Source organism: Phoenix dactylifera, unplaced genomic scaffold (genome assembly GCF_009389715.1).
Source record: "Phoenix dactylifera cultivar Barhee BC4 unplaced genomic scaffold, palm_55x_up_171113_PBpolish2nd_filt_p 001122F, whole genome shotgun sequence".
NCBI lineage: Eukaryota > Viridiplantae > Streptophyta > Magnoliopsida > Arecales > Arecaceae > Phoenix > Phoenix dactylifera.
The window spans coordinates 9,294-30,936 of record NW_024068465.1 but is presented as its reverse complement, the minus strand read 5'-3'; the positions used below and the strand labels follow the sequence as shown (position 1 = coordinate 30,936).

General features: G+C 40.2%; 1 protein-coding gene across 1 annotated transcript; it reads left to right on the top strand.

The window, feature by feature from the left end:
• The first annotated feature begins 232 nt into the window (after window positions 1–232).
• On the top strand, window positions 233–1,138 carry LOC120108002. The gene has a single exon (XM_039121529.1). It carries the CDS (start codon window positions 233–235, stop codon window positions 1,136–1,138), a length of 906 nt encoding a protein of 301 aa, XP_038977457.1.
• The last annotated feature ends 20,505 nt before the right edge of the window (window positions 1,139–21,643 follow it).

Genomic DNA, 21,643 nt, shown 5'->3' with positions numbered 1-21,643 from the left:
GGCCTGGAAGAGAGTATGCTTGCCTCTGCGTAAGGGTGGTTTAGGGGTGCAGTCACTCCTGGCGCGGCGCGAGGCCCTTCTGGCACGGCGGGCAGTGCAGGTTGTTCTGGAGCCACATGGATTTTGGAGCCAGATCATGACAGCTAGATATGGTCGAGGCAGAGTTACTGTGCAGGCGGTTGGCAGCCGGAGGGTTTCTTTTATGTGGTGAGAGATCGGGAGGTACTTGCCGATGGCCTTGGCGCATTCCAGATGGTTGATCGGCGACGGATGGAGCATTGATGTGATAGAGGATCCGTGGGTGGATGCACTCCCATTGAGATTATGGCCGACGATGTTTAGTGGTGAGGGGGCAGAGGGGCTTCGAGTTTCTGACCTTCTCAGGCCGAGGACGGCGGAGTGGGATGGTGATAGACTAGGCCAGTTGTTTGGAGAGCATTTGGTAGAGCGGGTTCGGGCGCTCCCCATTCCGGGATCTGCAGGCCCAGATGTCAGGGTTTGGAGCACTACTTGCAGAGCGAGTGTCGGGGTCGGTGATGTGTCTCGAGCTATTCAGCGGATGTCAGCGCCGGGCTTGGACTGTGGCTGGGTGTGGAGGTTTGGGCTACATCAGAGGGTCGCTCTCTTCATCTGGAAGGTGGCCTGGGAGCGTCTGCCGATGTGCTTAGTGTTGAGTAGACGAGGAGTGAGTCTTTCCCCCCTATGCCTGTATTGTGGGATGGATGAGTCGGTGGATCATGTGCTCTTCCAGTGCGACTGGGTGCGGGGTGCTTGGAGTCTAACTGGGATTCCGGAGGATGCTTGGAGCCGGAGGGATTGCTTTTTGGAGGTGGTTTGGCGATGGGCTGGTATCCCTCAGATGCACAGCTTGGCTATTCGGGCGTCCTGTACAGCTTACCAGGTATGGCTGGCTAGGAATGCCCGGATTTTTTGTGAGGGCAGGCCATCACCGCGGTTCGTAATGGAGCGGGCTCGAGCTCAGGCAGCAGAGATCATACATGTAGATCTAGCCCATAGACCTTTGACAGCTCGGGACATCTGGGGGCCCCATACTCATCAAGAATCTTGCATGATAGTAATGCTACTTGGTGGAAAATTATTCAAAGAGCTTACTACCAAAGGAAAAAACTTGGGATGAGGGTGAGGAAAAGCATCAAGAATCTCTCACCGATCTGGAAGGATACTAACAAACATCAAGAAACACTCATCGATCAAGAAACTGCTGTCTTTTAAGCTGGGAAATGGCATGTCAATCTATTTCTAGGAAGACTGCAGATTGGGGCCCTTGAAACTCTCTTACCTATTTGATAACCTCTATGACAGTGCAGCAAGGTAGGACTACACCGTTGCCTCACAATAGTCTTGGAGAACTCTCTGTTGGAGGATTAGATTAAGAGGGCCCCTAAGCAAACAGCAGCTTGATCAATTGCATTTCCTCAATGAAGTTCTCTCTTACGTAAGAGCGTCTAGAGTTGGTGACCCATTCAAGGGGAAGCTCTCTCACTATGGTGGGTTCACGATTAGTTCTTTCTACAACTTTCTCAATAATAGAGGCCTCCTTGTTCCCTTCTTCAAGAGTATTTGGAAGATGGCTCTCTCTGAGAAGGTAAGAATTTTTGCTTGGCTGGCACTTCAAAATCAATTGCAGACAAGCAAAATTCTTGCTAAGAATGGTTGGCAGATTAGTGATGGTTGTGTGCTCTACAGAGGAAGATCTGAAACAATATCATATTTGCTGATCAAATGCCCATTTGCCCGTAGTTTATGAACTGCCATAAAGGTGCAATTGAACCTTAGAGGATGGCCAAACAACATTGCTGATCTTTGGGCCACTTGGAGAAACAAGAAATTTCAGCAACCTTTGAGAAAAGTGGCTAATCAGTTAATTGTTGCTATATGTTGGAAAATCTGGAAGGAGCGAAACGCGCAATTTTTTTTTAAAGAAATCAAGGTCAGTTTAGTGTGTTTAGCAAAAAAATTCTATCAACTTTCTTCAGTTGGAGACTTTTTCTTTTCTTGCAAAGATGTTGGTATCACACCTCAAATTAAGCAGCAATCTTGCATCCTTGTCGCCTCACTTTGTAGCTGGATCTCGTTTTGTAGCAGTACAAGCTGATACAAGCATTGTGTGATAGTGGAGGACTATCTATTTCCATACTTGGGTAGATGGCTGATTCTCTCAGCACTGAAGAACTCTATCGTTACGTCTTGATGTTGATGTTTGAAGGATGATCCCAACTTGTTTTGCTAGATTCTTGGTGGAATATCATGTTTGCCTATTTATTTTAAGATAGCTGCCTGTATTCTGTTCCCCTCTTATAATCCAATCTACTTGTAAATTAACTCTGTGAACTTTCTTACTTCAATAAAAGATGGATGGCTTTGCCTCCCTTTTCATCAAAATAATAATAATAGGATTCTAACACTACAGAAAAAGCTAGATTTCCCGACGCTTTTCTCCCGACGCTAGGAGAAGCATCGGGAAATCTTTGTTCGGCGCCGAACTTTGCCGACGCTACTAAAAAGCGTCGGTAAAGCTACACCTAAGACGACGCTTAAAAGCGTCGCCGAAGGTCTGGACCTAAGACGACGCTTATAAGCGTCGTCGGAGGCCAAATCCCTTCACAATCTCAATTGATGCCCTAGCTACACCCTGCGCCGATCCAATCCCTTAAAATCTCTCCTCTCCTCTCCTCCTCTCAGCGCCGACCTCAATCCCTTAAAATCTCTCCTCTCCTCTCCTCCTCTCATCGTTAGATCTCTTCCCTCTCAGTCCCAGCCGCCATGCCCGACTCCTCCCTCCTCAAGCTCTCCCTCTTCGTCGCTGGCATCCCCGCCGACCCTCCGGCCGCCCGCTCCCCCCGGAGCTTCGCCGACGGCGCCGTCGGCTTCGGCAACTCCGTCAGGAAGAGGGCGTACTTCGGCGATGGCTCCGATGTCGTCACTGGGGCCGTCCACAAGGTTTTCTCGGTTTTATATCGCTTGAATAATTCTTGATCCTTCTCTGGATCTCTGAGCAATCAAAGATCCTATCTGCTCCATGCCCTAATTAGTTTTGGAGGCCCTTCTCCTTGCAGTTTGATGATCTGCACCTGGCACTACTTCGAGATTTCTTGGTTCTTTAGAAAGATCGCTCATCTTCTTGAACAACATTATACATAGGTCAACTCCGCGGTGAAATTGGTAGTCTGAATCAAAATGCCTCCCGGAGAAGATACTGCGAGCCTTGACGTCGACATGGGTGAGGAATTCTGACTTGTTTCGTTCTTTCTTTCCTTCTTTCCTCCCTTTCTTTTCTTTTTTTGTATAACTATAGGGGTGAAGAGAATCTTCTTTCTTTTGGGTTCCTCAGCTAAAAAGCGATCAGAAGTAATAGATTGGCTCCAGATGCATCGGAGGAAGAATTGAGAGCAAAGCTGTTCGATGGTGCTGTGTTTTGTGCTATTTTGAGGAGACTGGGTCCCGGTCACATAGAGGAGGTTGAATCATTGGCGACTTGAAGCTCCTCTGATATCTGAATCAGATAGAGGATTTCGATCTAATTTTGATGTGGTTTTACGCTGCAGACAAAGAGTGGTGCTCTTCGAGATGCCGCCGTCACTGGGGCCTTCCTCCTTTTGGGTGAGCAACCTGTTCTTGTTCTTCGTTCTAGATTCTTATAATAGTATTTGGAAAGAAGATTCATCTTTCCCATTAACAGGCCTCTTTCCCTTCCCAGCCTTCTTTGAGCAGAGAAACACCTTCGGTTGCTTCAAAAATGCTTTTTTGGTTTGCTCGGCCATGATTGAATCGGGCGGAGGAGGGCCTTTGAGCGCGGGAAGGAGACGCGAGCAGCGGCGGTGGCTGTAGTGGGAGGGATCGAGCTCCGGCAGTGGCGGTGGCTGTAGCGGCGGTGGCCTCTCGAGTAACCCATTTTCTTAGCTTCGACGCCGAGGTTAGGGCAGCCGCTAAGGGATCGAGCTTCGGCTCGTCTTCGTCCTCACCGGCGGCTCATCTTCGTCCTCGTCGGTGGCTCGTCTTCTGAAGCAAATTATTTTTTAAAAAAAAATTGAGGCTTTTAGCGACGCTTTTAAGCGTCGCTAGAAAGCGTCACTAAAAACCAATTTTTTATAACGCTTTCCCAAAGCGTCGGAAAAAACTTTTCCCACTCAGGTATCGCCGACGCTTCGGCGACGCTTTTGTTAGCGTCGGACGGACCTTTACCGACACTTATAAGCGTCGAGAAAGACCTTAAAAAGCGTCACTAATTCCTCTTTTTCTTGTAGTGTAAGAAGCAAATAGGTGGGGTTTTCTGATGAATGATGAATATACTACAATAGTTGATAATGAAAAAAGTTGTTGCAGGCTATAGAAGGCAAATCGTAGGTAATTCTAAGACAAAAAAAATAGAAAAATATCCGACTAATAATTCTATCAAAAATAAAATAAAAATAATTCTACCATTTGATACTATTCTGTTATTTATTATTTTGACCTTTTGTCTGAATTCAAAATTCTAGAATTTAATTATGGGTTTCTTTTATATTGAAATGAACTTTCAAATAGTTTTATAGTATGTGAATTGAATAGTTTTTGTATTATGTTTTTTGATTTATGTCTTCTGCCATTGGATATGGTTAGCTTAAAAATGACTTTCAAGTCATTCACTCTACTTTGAAAAGAGCACTTGACTTGAAATGACCTGTGGAGACCAAAAATTTTTATCAACATGCTGAAAATATTCCGAACATTTAGAAATTTATAAATTAGAAAATAAACTATCATAAATAATGATGTTTAGAAAATATCGGTTCATTGTTTTCATTTATTATTTCAAAAAAATCTTTAATTTCGATGTCAAAATCCCACCTTAGTTCAATGAGCATAAAAGAAATATGTAATAGAAATTTGGATATTAAAACATTTTTATTTGTTATAATTTGTTACATTACCACATTATATTTCAAGAAAAATTAGAAAAAAAGGGAAAACCCGTCTAGCAAAGAATAGGAATACATTTTTATTTGGTTATAACAATTACAAAATACAAAACCTAATGTCATCATTGAGCCACCTTTCATTGATATTATTATGTTCGTCAAAAACTATATAATAGTCCGTATTTCATAAAGTTGAATTTGGATATGATGGTAATGCATAACTATAATATTATTTAGAGTAAATTATAAAGATCTTCTCGAGGTTTATGTTTATTACACTTATGCCCATAGTTTGTAAAACCTACACTTATATCTAGTTAAATTAACAATATTAGTGAATCTATTTACCTCATGTAAAAAGTCAAAATTGCCCTAAGTGATGAGTAAATTACAAAACCTTCTAAGTTTAGAGATAAATTATACTTACATCCAATAGTTTGAAAAACCTACGCTTATCTTTCTAAGATTAATTTTTATCCAACACTTTAATTCATAACTTTACATCATGTTAACCAAATAGTTAACTTAAATCGGACCTAAATTCCATGTCAAAAAAAATTAAAAAATAACCAAACTAGCCTTAAGTGATATAACCTACATCCAAGAAGGAAAATAGCTATGAGGCGCTATAGGTCTGGAGTTTGATTTTTATGAATTATCAGAAAACAACCATGTGTGAAGAAAAAACAATCTACATCTCTCAAACAAATAAATGCCTCTAAAATTTTTTGCTGTAGAAAACTAGCGTCAAGAGTTTTGTCGCTAGTGCTAGCCTATCAATGGTCTAAGCGAGGCCATAGAACCACAACTAATGCACCATTTAAAAAGAAGAGTTCTCGTGCATATACTAATTTAGATTTTTTTAATGACAGACTGTCAGAGCTATCATAATTCCATATGTAGATATAGAAATCCTCATCTACAATAGCAATATTAAAAAATCATGTCTACAGTATTGGTCAAGTAAAACTCAAAATTAACAATTAATATACTGACATTTCCAATCTCTATGACATGGTAGGTGGAAAAGTGAAAACAAAATCTATTCAGAAAGGATGCTTGTTAGTGGATGTTGGTCGGAAAGAATGCTTATCCTCGGACGTCGATGAGAAGAAAGCTTGTTGTCGGCCGCTTGTTTGAAAGGGATGCGCATGATGGAGTGGCGATGCGAGAAAAAAATTCTAGTCGCTCAATCTTGAGGAGAGAAAGACTCTTGAAGCTAGAAGACTTCGAAGGGATCTAGGAGTCAAAAAAATAAAAGAGGAGGCTTATTTTCTTATAGAGGCAATTTTAACTTTTTATAATAGATAAATAATTTTACTAATGTTATTTTTTCAATTTAACTGGGTGTAAGTGTAGGTTTTATAAAATATTAGATGTAAGTGTAATGAATGTAAACCTTAGGAGGATTTTTAATTATATGGTTATTTTGGTCATTTTAAAAAATTTCTAATATAGCATTTGGATCTCATAAAAAGTTAATGGCTTAACTAACATTCTATTACATTAGGAGTTAAATATTTGGATAAAAATAAACCTCAAGGGGATAAGTGTAGGTTTTTCATACCATTGGGTATAAATATAATTTACTCCTATTCTTAGAGAGAGTTTTGTAATTTACTCTATTATTTATAATACAATATATCATAATAAATTATAGTATAATAATATGATATTATGAATATAATATAATATAATGTAATATAAATAATATATGAAAATACATCAGGTGCTTTGATGAAAATTCAACGCCTCGAATTGCTTTTGTTATTCGATGTCCCATTCCTAGCTCCCACAAAAATTCCTAGCTAACGTACAACCCATCCGCATAAAAAGTAATGTAAATGTTAATGGCAAAAAGCTACATATGTCAGTTATTCTTTAACATTTATTTGGATGATATACCGCAATAAAATTCCAAATTAACCAGAGCTATTAATACCCATTAATATGGTATCGATATAGCGAATGGAGGACTATGCATTAGCTAAGCCTCTATTTTAGATAGTTATAATATAAGAGGCTCTTTGTTATTTACAACTTTTCAACTTGTACCACAAACTTGAGGAGGCCTCCTTAATGATGTTGCACATCACCTTATCACCTAAAAACATTTAGATCATAATCAAACCTTCTCAATAAGCTCCTTTCAATATTCTTAATTACTCATTATTGATGCTTTGTGATTTTTTCACAGCACCGCCTTTTGGAGGCCTTCTTGAACTATAATAGCCTTCTCCCATCTCGAAATTTCTCTATCAAGAAGTCATAATCTTAGAATGAGTGGATCAGTCGTGCATGTTTAATTATTCGATGCAAGTGGGTGATGTGACGTAGTGGATTAAAAAATCACATTTATGTTGCTAAGTGGTTTGGAGTGGTGTACCCAGCATACTGGATGTGATAATACATTAGTGACATAATTGTGACTAAAGGTGGGTGAATATATGAAAAAACTAATCAAAAAATATTATTTGAATTTTTTGGCCCATAAAAATATTTTGCATAATTAATGTGGGATTAAATACAGTTCATATAGATCCTCACATATTTTCTCCATTTAAGTCCTAACATCCTTACTAAGGTAAGGATCCAAATTCATTTAAATCTAACTATAAGTACGGAAAATCCAATCTAAACTCGTGTTGCAGTATCCACTAGTCTAGATGTGTTATGGATCGAGTTCACTCTGATACTATTTTATAATAATTCAGGATCATATTAAAAAAAAAGCTAATCGAAAAATATTATTTGGATTCTTTTACTTTGATAAGTACTCAAGGTCTGCCTACTATATAACCGATGTGGGACTAAACATATGCCCACATAGGTTCTCACATTGAAGATAAATTATATTGGATAATTGGTAATGTCAGTTAATAATGCCGTGTAAATTAGTGTTTGGAACTGAGGACCGTGCTGTTTTTCGCCTTCAAATTCGCCGGGGCTGTCCGCCTTCAAAATGTTCATGGCAAGAGAAACACTCCAATTTTTCTTAACAAGCAATCCTCCATCACTTCTATTGCTTATGCTGGCCTTCAAAATTTCAATGAGTGGTCTATATATTCTATGCAATCAAAAAAAGCTATCAGCTTTCGAGAGAATTTGGTACAAAATCAAGAATATCTCTTACTCTCTTCCTATTGCTTGAATCCACTTTATTCATACAATGTTATGCATGGATGCCTTCAAGCTCGTGTTATTTAAATCACATTTCAGCCGATAATAAATCCAATTTATTCATTCAAGGGTCACATTTATCGCAACCCGTTGCATGTTACATTTGAAGTAGAAGCTGTTGAGAAAATGTGCCTCGAAACTCGAAACGACTGCAAATTGAATTCGGCTCAAGTTTGCTTGAAAAATTCTGTGCCAACTGAATGGAGTCGACCCCTAGCATCTAGGAGTCGACTCATGTGAAGCTTGAGTCGACCCCAGGGATGAGAGGGTCGACTCGCATCTGCCACAGTGAAGAAACAGAGAGCAGTTTTTTGGGTTGCTTGCAGGAGTCGACTCCAGTCCTGCAGGAGTCGACTCCAGCTCTGCAGGAGTCGACTCTCTCAGGAAGACAGAGCGTGCCAGTTTCGGTGCTGATACTTGGAGTCGACCCGAGGATGTCCGAGTCGACTCGAACTTATCAGGAGTCAACCCCTGAAAGTGAAGAGTCGACTCCTGATCACGGGATTGATTGAAACGATGGCAAGATGGGTTTTTTGACTTAGGGTTTTCGTAGGGAAGTTTCCTTATGTGTTGAAAATCTATAAATAGGATTTTTTGGTGAACCCTAGGTGAGATGAGAGCGGCTGTAGTGAGTTTCTTTTGGAGTCCTATCTCTCTTGTAAGCCCTAGGTGTGCAATCTCCAACAGGAAGAGAGATCATTGTAACCCTTGCTGAATATATTGAATCTGTGCGTGTGGCCTCCGTGGACGTAACCCGTATTGGGGTGAACCACGTAAAATTGTTGTCTTTGTGATTGTTTGATTTTATTCTCTACTTCTTCTTCTTCTCGATTCGTCTTTCCGCAGTTTGGATCCAGAAAGGGAATAGTACGATAGAAGGGTGAGTGCTTTCATCTCGCAACAACTGGTATCAGAGCAACGTTCCCTGTGTTCCAATGGCTGACGAAGGAAGATTGAGGATAGAGAAATTCAACGGACAGAACTTTGGCGTGTGGAAGATGCAGATGGAAGATTACTTGCTCTCAAAGGATCTGGATCTACCACTGGGCGGAGAAGAAGCGAAGCCGACAGACATGCCGTCGGAGAAGTGGGAGCGTCTTGATAAGAAGGCGCTCGCCGCTATCCGTTTGTCCTTGGCATCGGAGATACTCGCCAATATATCCAAAGTAAAGACTGCAAAAGATTTGATGGACACACTGGCTTCCATGTATGATGAGCCAACAGGAGCGAACAAGGTATTCCTGATTCGACGATTATTCACTTTGAAGATGAGAGACAGTGGGAGTGTTCATTCACATTTGAGTGAATTCAATACCCTATGTGCCCAATTGGAATCTGTGAAGATCACGTTCACTGATGAGGTGAAGGCGTGGGCTCTTCTAGGTCAGATGCCTGAAAGTTGGGAAGGCTTTATCACGGCTGTTAGTAATTCTTCGGAAAAGACTACAGCGAGGTTTGATGAAGTGGTAGCTCTTATTCTGAGTGAAGAGGCTCGAAGGAAAACTCTGGATCCATCAGCAAGTTCATCTGGGAACGCGCTGGCTTTTGAAGAACGTGGAAGGACTTCAAAGAAGGGAGACAGAAATAGGGGTGGATGATCCAAGTCTAGAAACAAGTCTAGACCTCTTGGAAAGTGCTGGAATTGTGGGCAGAAGGGTCACTTGAGAAAAGACTGCAAAGTGTCGAAGAACAATGGTGGTTCTGACACTAAAGCAAGTGCTAATTTAGCCGAAACTGCAAGTGAAGATGATGCCCTGATACTTTCCTGTGATATTCATCCGGAGTCGTGGATAGTCGACTCAGGTGCCTCGTTCCATGCTACTGGGAACAAGGCAATCATCTCAAACTATGTTGCAGGTGATCATGGCAAGGTGTATCTTGGTGATGGAAATAGTTGCAACATCGTAGGAAAGGGAGATGCTCAGATAAAGACATCAAGTGGGATGACTTTAACTCTGAAAGATGTGCGACATGTACCCAAACTGGCTCGAAATCTGATTTCGGTAAGTCAGTTGTCGGATTTGGGGTTTGTGACCACCTTCAATGATGATGCTTGGAAGATCACTAAGGGAGCCTTGGTGATTGCTCGAGGTGTAAGGTCAGGAACACTATACATGACAGCTGATACTGATTCCACCGTCAGTGCTGCAAATCCGACTGTTGATGCAAGGACATGGCATATGAGACTCGGCCACATGAGTCAGAAAGGGATGAAGGTGATGATGTCCAAAAGAAAATTGGGAGACCTAAAATCTATGGATTTGGAATTCTGTGAAGATTGTGTACTGTCAAAACAGAAGAAGGTCAGTTTTTCAAAAGGAGGTAGTACCAAGAAAAATTCTAAGTTGGAACTCGTACATACTGACGTATGGGACCAACTCAAGTGGCTTCTCATGGAGGAGCAAGGTACTATGTCACGTTCATCGACGACGCTACCCGAAAGCTATGGGTCTACTTCTTGAAGCACAAATCCGATGTATTTGAGAAGTTCAAGAGGTGGAAGGCTTTAGTGGAGAATGAGACAGGTCAGAGATTGAAGTGTCTCAAGTCTGACAATGGGGGCGAATACTGCAGTGATGAGTTTGAGGCTTATTGTGCCTCAGCTGGAATTCGAAGACTAAAGACGGTTCCAGGAACGCCACAGCAAAATGGTGTTGCAGAACGCATGAACCGCACCATAAATGAGCGGGCACGATGCATGAGGCTTCATGCAGGGTTGCCGAAGATTTTTTGGGCGGAAGCGGTCAGTACAGCAGTGTATCTGATCAACAGAGGGCCTTCAGTTGTATTGGAGCTTGGACTGCCGGAGGAAGCATGGACTGGGAAAGAGGTGAAACTATCTCACTTGCGTACTTTTGGTTGCATCTCTTACGTGCTCGATACTGCAGACAATCGAACCAAGCTGGATGCAAAGTCAAAGAAGTGCACATTCATTGGGTACGGTGGTGATGATTTTGGATACCGACTCTGGGATGCGACAGATCGGAAAGTCATCAGGAGCAGAAATGTTGTATTCAATGAAGAGGTTCTGTACAAGGACCTGCAGCAACAGACGAGCCAAGGCGTCAAAGCTGTAAAATCGGAATATGCAGAGCTGGATGATGAAACAATGTCTCGAGACGATGAAGAAGTTGCTGAGCCAGTGGGAGAAGCACAGCAAGAAGAAGAACCTCCAGCTGATATCCCGATTGCTTTACGCAAGTGTAAAAGAAATAGAAAAACTCCGTCTAGGTATGCTGACTCCCTACAATACCTGTTGCTTACGGATGGTGGTGAACCAGAAAGCTACAAGGAGGCTTTGCAGGTTGAAGCCAGTGACAAGTGGAAGCTTGCCATGGATGATGAAATGGATTCCCTATCATCCAACAGGACGTAGGACTTGGTTCCACTTCCGAAGGGGAAGAGAGCTTTGCACAACAAGTGGGTATGCAGACTAAAGCTTGAACCAGATGGTTCTGAGAGGTTCAAAGCGAGACTTGTTGTCAAGGGTTTTCAGCAGAAGGAGGGCATTGATTTTGACGAGATCTTTTCTCCAGTTGTGAAGATGTCTACTATCCGGATGGTGTTGAGTATAGTGGCAGCCAAAGACTTACATCTTGAGCAGCTTGACATCAAGACTGCATTTTTACATGGCGACCTTGAAGAGGAAATCTACATGAAGCAGCCAGAAGGATATGTAGTGAAGGGGAAGAAAGATTGGGTGTGCCGACTTCAGAAAAGTTTGTACGGGTTGAAACAAGCACCTCGTCAGTGGTACTTAAAGTTTGATCAGTTTATGCTGAAGAATAAGTTTCAGAGGTGTAATGGTGATCATTGCTGCTACTTTAAGGGATTGAAAAGCTCATATATCATTCTACTTCTGTATGTAGATGATATGTTGGTGGCAAGTGCCAACATGGGAGAGATTGTGAAACTGAAGAAACAATTATCCCAGGAGTTTTCAATGAAGGACTTGGGTGAAGCCAAGAAAGTCCTTGGGATGCGTATCAGCAGGGACAGGAAGCTTAAAACGTTGAAGTTGTCTCAAGCAGAGTACATTGATAAGGTGCTGAAGCGGTTCAATATGGACGGGGCTAAAGCTGTGAGTACTCCGCTGGGCGCACACTTCAAGTTATCTAAGCAGGAGTGTCCGACTACGCAGGATGATCGAGATGAGATGAAGTATGTACCCTACTCATCAGCGGTCGGAAGCCTTATGTATGCCATGGTTTGCACGAGACCGGATATTGCCCATGCAGTGGGAGTGGTGAGCAGATACATGAGCGATCCAGGCCAGGAGCATTGGAGAGCTGTGAAGTGGATATTGCGGTATCTGAAAGGAACCAAAGACTTAGGACTATGCTATGGTGGTCCTGATGTTTGCCTACATGGTTTCGTGGATTCTGACATGGCTGGAGACATTGATGGCAGAAAGAGTACTACTGGGTATGTGTTCACGCTGGGAAGTGCTGCAGTTTCATAGGTTTTGAAACTGCAGAAGATTGTAGCATTGTCTACGACCGAGGCCGAATACGTTGCTCTTACTGAAGCGAGCAAGGAGATGGTTTGGTTACAAGGTTTGATGAAAGAGCTTGGCATGGAGCAAGGCGATGCAAAGTTGTATAGCGACAGCCAGAGTGCTATACATTTGGCAAAGAATGCTGCTTTTTACTCAAGGACCAAACACATTGATATCAGATATCACTTTATTCGATCACTCCTCGAAGAAGATTTTTTCCGGCTAGAGAAGATACATACAATGGACAACCCAGCAGATATGTTGACAAAGGTGGTTATTCTTGAGAAGTTGCACATATGTGCATCTTCTGTTGGTCTTCACAGCTAGAAGTGAAGACAGAGGTTCACACACATAGAGGATGATTTGGAGATCATGTTGCTGATGGGGTTAAGGTTATTTCAGGCTTGTTTCTCGGCAAGTGGGAGATTGTTGAGAAAATGTGCCTCGAAACTCGAAACGACTGCAAATTGAATTCGGCTCAAGTTTGCTTGAAAAATTCTGTGCTAACTGAATGGAGTCGACCCCTAGCATCTAGGAGTCGACTCATATGAAGCTTGAGTCGACCCCAGGGATGAGAGGGTCGACTCGCATCTGCCACAATGAAGAAATAGAGAGCAGTTTTTTGGGTTGCTTGCAGGAGTCGACTCCAGTCCTGCAGGAGTCGACTCCAGCCCTGCAGGAGTCGACTCCAGCCCTGCAGGAGTCGACTCCAGCCCTGCAGGAGTCGACTCCAGCCCTGCAGGAGTCGACTCCAGCTCTGCAGGAAGACAGAGCGTGCCAGTTTCGGTGCTGATACTTGGAGTCGACCCGAGGATGTCCGAGTCGACTCGAACTTATCAGGAGTCGACCCCTGAAAGTGAAGAGTCGACTCCTGATCACGGGATTGATTGAAACGATGGCAAGATGGGTTTTTTGACTTAGGGTTTTCGTAGGGAAGTTTTCTTATGTGTTGAAAACCTATAAATAGGATTTTTTGGTGAACCCTAGGTGAGATGAGAGCGGCTGTAGTGAGTTTCTTTTGGAGTCTTATCTCTCTTGTAAGCCCTAGGTGTGCAATCTCCAACAGGAAGAGAGATCATTGTAACCCTTGCTGAATATATTGAATCTGTGCGTGTGGCCTCCGTGGACGTAACCCGTATTGGGGTGAACCACGTAAAATTGTTGTCTTTGTGATTGTTTGATTTTATTCTCTACTTCTTCTTCTTCTCGATTCGTCTTTCTGCAGTTTGGATCCAGAAAGGGAATAGTACGATAGAAGGGTGAGTGCTTTCATCTCGCAACAGAAGCGTCAGCGAGGGTTTATCAGTAGTCCAAGACAGGGTTGGGTGGAGAAAGTTTGGAAGTTCGGGTTGAAGCATTGACTTGATGGTCTGCTCAGTCTGTCTAAACACCAGTAGATAATGAAAACAATGAAACATTTACATCGGGATCTAAACTCTCATCTTTGGATCTTATTTCAATCTAGACAAAGTTTCACTGCAGCTGCGAAGATGGTTGCAACCACCATTTGAACATCTAAAAGCGGAAGAGAACAGCAAAAAGCAGTACAAATTACTGGCCATGAGCTGAGGCATCGTCGCCGGAGGATGCTTCTACGCCCACACTCCCGAGAGTCAGACCGGACTCGAACAGCTTATGCTGCGTGATGGCGTCCAGCCTTCGAGCCATCTCCGGACTCATATGATTCTTCCAATCTCCCGCACCTCCTTTCCTGAAGAAAGAATCATTCGTTATAACGAAGCCAGTGTTGGTTACTAAACTTAGTTTTTAATATTTAGTAACTTATGGTTTTATTTCAATAATTGCATATTAGTATGGTGAGGAGTTACATGTCTTTTGGTTTTTTGGTCATGTCGGAGTTACATGGAGTTATAAGAAATTTATTTAGAGAGAGTTATTTGAGATTTATTTGGGGTTATGAATGGTGTAATGACTAATTCAATTAGGGAGGTTAAAAGACCATCTAAAATCCCTATAAATATCCATGTACTCTAATTGTGTTTGGATGTGAGTTAAATAAAAGTTATTTTTCTTCCAAACTTTCTTCTTGAGTGTTCTTCCTCATATTTTTTTATCTAACAAAGTGGTATCAGAGCTAGATTGATCCAATGGCCAACAATACGATGGCATTCTCGGTTCCTCAACTCACCAAAGACAACTACGAAAATTGGTGCATCAAAATGAAGGCACTTCTTGGCTCGCAAGATGCATGGGAGATGGTTGAAAAAGGCTATGTGGAGCCTGAAGATGAGGCGACTTTGACGGAGAATCAAAGGCAATCGCTAAGGGAGTCAAGGAAGAAGGACAAGAAAGCTCTTTTCTTGATTTATCAAGGATTAGATGAAGCCACCTTTGAGATTGTTGGAGCTGCTACAACATCAAGACAAGCTTGGGAATTTCTTCAAAAAGCATACAAGGGTATTGATAAGGTAAAGAAGATTCGTCTTCAAAGCCTTAGAAGTGATTTTGAGTCTTTACAAATGAAAGATTCAGAATCTATTGCTGATTATTTTACAAGAGTCACTACCAGAAAACACGCGTATAGTGACGGAGATTCCCGTCACTATACCGTGTTTCCGGTTACTAATATGGAATTGGTGACCGGAGCTCCCGTCACTGATTTGGTTACAAAAACACGCGTCACTAAATTATCAGTGACGGCGGAGATTCCCGTCACTAACTCCCGTGACAGAATCGCCGTCACTAAGCCGTTACAAATTCAAGAATTAAAAATTTAAGAAATTATGTATTTTCCGTCACTATCTAGTTGCGGAGTTAGTGACGAAGGTAACTTGGTCACTGATTTTGTCACAGAATGCGGTCACAAGTTTGGTCACTGATCTGTCACAACCTTTAGTGACAGATTTAGTCGTCACAGACATGGTCACACATTTTGTCACTACATTTGTCATTAATCCCGTCACTGACCTAGTGATAAGTTTACCGTCACTAATTGGTTACAAACGCGCTGAGCAAAATCAATTTTTATTAACCAAAATCCTGTCACTAAGTTTATGACTGCTCGTCACAATACTTGGTAAACAATTTAGTAACCAAAATTTGGTCACCGATCACAATCTAATAACCTGGTACATTTGGTACATTGATTGGCTCATAATAATAATAATAATAATATCATTAATAGCAAAGGCATTCAACATTACGCAAAAGTCATTTTAAATGTCATTCAAAATTGGCATCAACATGTCCTGAATCCATCAAAATCAAAGTCTAAAAATATGTCATAAAGATCAACAGAGATTTCATTCCTCCTAAGAATGCAAGGACCTATCATCTAAGGCAAAAACAATCATAATGAAGCATGATCAGTAGAACCAGAATCACCATTACACCCCCGATCTGCATGCCTTGTTCCAAAGCCAATCTCTTCTCTCATCTTTTGAAGAACCTCCTCTTGCCATTTTTTCTTTTCCTGCTCAAGAATACGTAGAAGGTCTTCATGAGTGTACAGCTCTGGAGCTTGACTTGTAGAGGTGGAAGAGGATGATGATTGCCCAATAATTCTAGTGAGATCCTCTAGGGGACTAAAGCCATAGACATGGCCATGAGTTGGGACACCAGTTGCCTCAAACCACAAGTCATAATCACGTGGAGGAGCATCTGAGGTGGAGGCATCACCATATTTTTTGGAGTATTCAGCTGAATACTTTGCCTGCCAGTTGATTTAAAAGAAGAGAAAAACATTATGGTGGATCAAACAAGAGATAAACATGAGCAAGCTCAATAATATTTATGAATCATAAAAAAATTATACTTACCATGACAGCTTCACTTCTCTTATCTACATATCCTCCCATGCCTTGCTTTGTCTTATGCGTCCGATTAAAAGATTCAACTATTGTTGGCTCCCTACCTAACTTTAATTTCTACAAAAGAGAAAAGAAAAAAATCATTAACATATAATGGGCTAATTTAAGATGATTGAACAATAATATAAAAATTATTATAGAAATCTAATTGAATAAAGATATGTACCAGTCGTTCGTCATGATTGACAAATGCGATTGATCCTCCACAGTGTTTAGAGATGCTACCATTCTTCATGGTGTTTCTATTATTTTTGTTGGCTTCTGATTTCTTCTTCCATTTTGGGGAGATCCAAATATCAATTAGCTTATTCCAATTTTCTCTAGAGATCCAATTAGGGGGTTTATCACGGGCTTTATTTAAATCTCCTTTTGCTTCCAAAAGCTTTTGGCTTCTGACCCTCCCTAATGAGGTTGTCAACCGTCGCTGACAATGCTTGTCCCAAACTTGATGCACATGATGCAATTGTCCTGGAAGAATTATGTGTATCTCCTAACAAAAAAAAGGTCGCAAGTAATCAGACTTATTAATTGGCATGTGTAACAAGGGCAAAAGTTAATGATAAGAAATATAACTTAATTACATCACCTCAAATTTGTTCCACATTCCAACTTTAGCATGTGTAGGGACCTCCCTCCATGACAACCACGGACCATTGAAAAATTGGCGCATGATAGCAACAGCTTTGTGACTGACCTCATAATCAAGAAACCTGCAATTTAAAAAATATTCATTAGAAAATAAATTAAATACTTTAAATGCAACAAACACATAAATTCAAATTAGTGATATAAGAAAGTGATATTTTCATACATTCCTCTTGTGCACCTAACAATCACTTTTCCATTTGCATCAACAGGGGCTTTAAGGGTTGGTTCTCGGCCATTGCTTTGTCGTGGATCAATCCCAAGTTCATCATTCATCTGATCCTCATTCATTATATCCTCATGATTTTGCACTGCACCATTCATTTCTTCATCGTTTATTTCTTCATTTGTATCCACCTCTTCAATCATGTCCCCATCAGGAATGTAATCATCATCATCATGACAATCCTCGACATGCTCAGGCAACCTAGAAGGTTGAGAAGGAACTTGAGTAGCAGCCAGTATTAAAGCTGCTTTTCCATTACCTCTTGGTTTCCCTTTTTTCTTGGCCATAACTGCACAACAATAAAAAGTTGTAGTTAGTTCACAATGTAAATGTCAACAAATCCAATCAAAGTAAAGAACAATCAGTGGACCTGTTGCTTTCCCTTTGCTCTTTCTCATGTCTACACAATTATAATTTATAAGTCTAAAATTAGTTATATTAGCATTCACAAAGTTGCATGTTGTATTTTAATCTTCCTCAGCCTCATGCTCCTCTTCCTCGGTTTGTTCATCTTCAAAATCTTCTTCTTCATCCTCAAAGTCCTCTTCCATTTGGTTAGTTGTCAACTCAATTTCTGCTGCATCAATATCTTCTGCATCTCTGTTAACACCAACCAAAATGTCTGGATCATCAAGCTCATCTGTCATCGAGATTAGGGTAGGAATCCTGTGGTTTTCTTCTTGATAAAAATCAAGAAAATTTTCTTCTGGCACACTAGGAGTGAACCTACCTCTAGCTTTTGTCTTAATTACTGCCCACCACAATCTTCGACTCTTCTTCTTACCTGGGTAACCAGTATAGAACACCTGATGTGCTTGTTGAGCTAATACAAAAGGATCATTGGTTGGAAGTCTTAGTTTGTAATTGATCTCAACGAGGCCATGTTGAGGGTGCACTTTCATACCCTTGTCTCTATCATACCAGTCACATTTGAATAACACTACTTTATTACCAACCCCAAAATAGTCTAACTCGATAATGTCAACCAACATCCCATAATAGTCACTCTCAAAGTCATTGTAACTGCTTCCCTTAATGCACACACCACTGTTGAAGGTTCTTTTATCCTTTCCATATTCTTTAGTGTGAAATCTGTACCCATTCACAAAGTAGCCTTTATAACATTTAACTTTATTTCCAGGGCCATATGATAGGTCCTTTAAGCGCCCATCAACATGATTTTTGCTGTCATTAACCTAGCATGATAAAAATAATATCGTAAGAATAAATCAAGAGAAAGTCTAATTTATTATTATATTTATGAATTATGTACTCACATATGACCTAAACCAAGCTGGAAACTCCATTTCGCGTCGTCTTTCCAAATCTATTTGGCTTATATTTGGACAAGATTGCCGGATATAATCATCAAAATACCTACAACACAAAAGCTAGAATCACATATATTGTACTCCATATGCATTTTTAAGGATGATTATAATTAAGTACTTGTGTAACTTACTTTCCAAAAGGTTGAACCTCCTCACAATTCAGAAGAACATATAATTCAGCAGCATTAAACTCCTGAGTAGTTAAATGCCTTCCAAAAGGTTTCCCAAAAGGCCGACCTTGATGAGCAAAAATTGATAGACGATCCACGAGATCAAACTCCCCTTCATCTTCATTACGGAGAACTTGATTTAACCTCGTTTGTATAGAAGGCTCAAAATAATGCGAACAGAAAGTTGATATTTCTTCTATGATGTAAGCCTCGACAATAGAACCTTCAATCGATGCTCGATTCTTTACCTTCTGCTTTATATCATGCATAAGCCTATAAATAAGATTAATATGTTAATTTCTCAAATTTAATAGATACAAAAAAACTATTTAATAAAATTATAGAAATTGTTACCTTTCAAAGGGGTACATCCATCTGTACTGCACGGGCCCCCCAACTTTAGCTTCATAAGCTAAATGAACAGGTAAGTGCTCCATTGAGTCAAAAAATGCAGGAGGAAATATCTTCTCAAGTTTGCAGAGAGTTACCACAATATTTTTCTCAAGAACCTCCATATCTTGGACACGCAAAGTTGTGTTGCATAAATCTCTAAAGTAACAGCTTAATTCTGTCAATGCATCCCACACTGGTGCTGGCAATACTTCACGGAATGCAATTGGAAGCAATCTCAGCATGAAAACATGACAATCGTGACTTTTTAACCCGTAAAACTTATAATCATCCAGGTTAACACACTTCGATATGTTTGAAGCATATCCATCAGGGAGTCTTAACCCTTTCACCCACTCGCAGACCTCCATTGCTTGGTCTTTGGACAATACATAGGAAGCTGGAGGCTTAACTAGCTTTCCATTAACAAATTGAATCCTCAACTTGGGACGCTTGCAATACAGCTCTAAATCTTGCCTTGCTTTCACATTATCTTTAGTCTTCCCTTTTACATCCATACAAGTGTAAAATATATTGAGAAACACATTTCGAACAATATGCATGACATCTAAATTGTGTCGAATAAGTAGTGTATGACATTTCCAACCCCAACTTCCGAAGCATCTTCTTTGATTGATAGAAATCAAGGGGCAGCTTCTCACTTTCCGGCAACATATTCTTCACTATTTTCATGATTCGATCATAGCAAGATATACTCATATTAAATTCAGACTTGCAATTTAATAATTGAGTAATAGCAGATAACTTAGAGTGTTTTTTACACCCTTCCCATAAAGGTACTTCTGCATCTTTCAACAAAGAATAAAAATCTGCAGCATCCTTATTTGGCTCTTCCTCATGATTAACTTCAAGTGCACTACTCAAATGGAGTTCCTCTTCTGGACCCATAGCTTCCATCACCATGGTTCTATATTGCTGACCATGTTCACAACCAACATCCATTGATGTGGATGCTTCTACTGCACTTGTACTTACAGGAGCAACTGCACCAAGTAACTCCCCATGTGCAAACCATGTTGAATACCCCGGTGTAAACCCCTTTCTCAACAAATGAACATTGACCATATCACGGTTAAGAAATTTCTGGTTGTCACATCTCATACAAGGGCATCTAATCTTATCACCACTACAATACTCTAACTGAGTAAATGCAAACTCAAGGAACCCTTTAACTCCATCACAGAACTCAGCTCTTATATAACCATTTTCACTAAGTCGGTGGTACATCCAATTACGATCAACTGACATAGTTCCTCTAGAAATCAAAAAAATAAAACAACATTAGAAAGCCTAGAAAATATTAAAAATCGGGCCATTAAAAAACACGAAAGGCAAGATCATAAAAAATGTAAAAGAAACAAAAACTGGTATGATATTTATGAAGATGAGAAGTTATCATAAGAATGACAAAAATAAGTCATTCAATCTTGTCGTAGCATCATTGACATTAAAAAAGCATTCAATCTTTATAAAAAGCTGAACATAACGAATTAATCTTTACAAGTTATCTCTTCATTCATCTAATACCAGCAATATTCAAAAAGCATTTAATCTTTACAAAGACAAGGAATACAAGTCAAATCATCCAAATTTACATATGGAATACTATCTGCTTCACATAGAACAAATGTCAATATACATGATCGCCTCTGATGCTAGGAAAGCATGGCACTTCTTAGCAAGCTTTTTTGACCACCTTCTTGATTGCACACTAGAAATAAGTCACAACCATGAAGCAACACTATTTTCCACCACTTTCCATTTTTTCTTGCAGATGAACAATGATTGTAGAAATGAATAACATGACGAAGAAATTAAAATCCATAAACTTTACAGAGTCAAGTTAAAGTTTTGAGAAAATTTTCAAAAATGTAAACCAATGTCATAAGAAGCATGACTGGCATGCTTTGAAGTACTATTCAACAATTATGAAAATAAATTTTGCAAGTTGATGAAGAATCAATAATTGATACTCTTTTTTAAGTATTAGATCTCTAATGGGCCCAAGTTTGGTGCTTGACGAATGATATTCATAGGAAAGCTCAAATATATCACAATATACAAAGATTAGATTTCCTACAAGGGTCCAAGTAAATAAAATACATTCAATTATATTACATTAAATTAGAGGTTACTGTAGATTCAGATTTAGGAGGAAAAAAAATTGCACCAATGATACACAACTCTTCCCTTAATATTTTCACATGAACAATAAAAAAATGGAGATTAATCATTGAGAGCTAATAGTATCGGACCATTGGAACCACAATATCTGATGTTGAAACTCTTGAAACAAAGTACTACTATAATCCTTGGCAGCTGGAAACACAAGCCTTTAGTCAATGATTTCATCAGTTTTTCAGTTGAAGTTGTTTCAAAGAGTGAGATCTGTTTATTTAGAAGAACCCCCAAGAACATATATTCTCTAAATCC

Bases quoted from the DNA above. Each gene is read 5' to 3' on its own strand.
- LOC120108002 (XM_039121529.1), top strand. From the start codon at position 233: ATGGCCTTGGCGCATTCCAGATGGTTGATCGGCGACGGATGGAGCATT.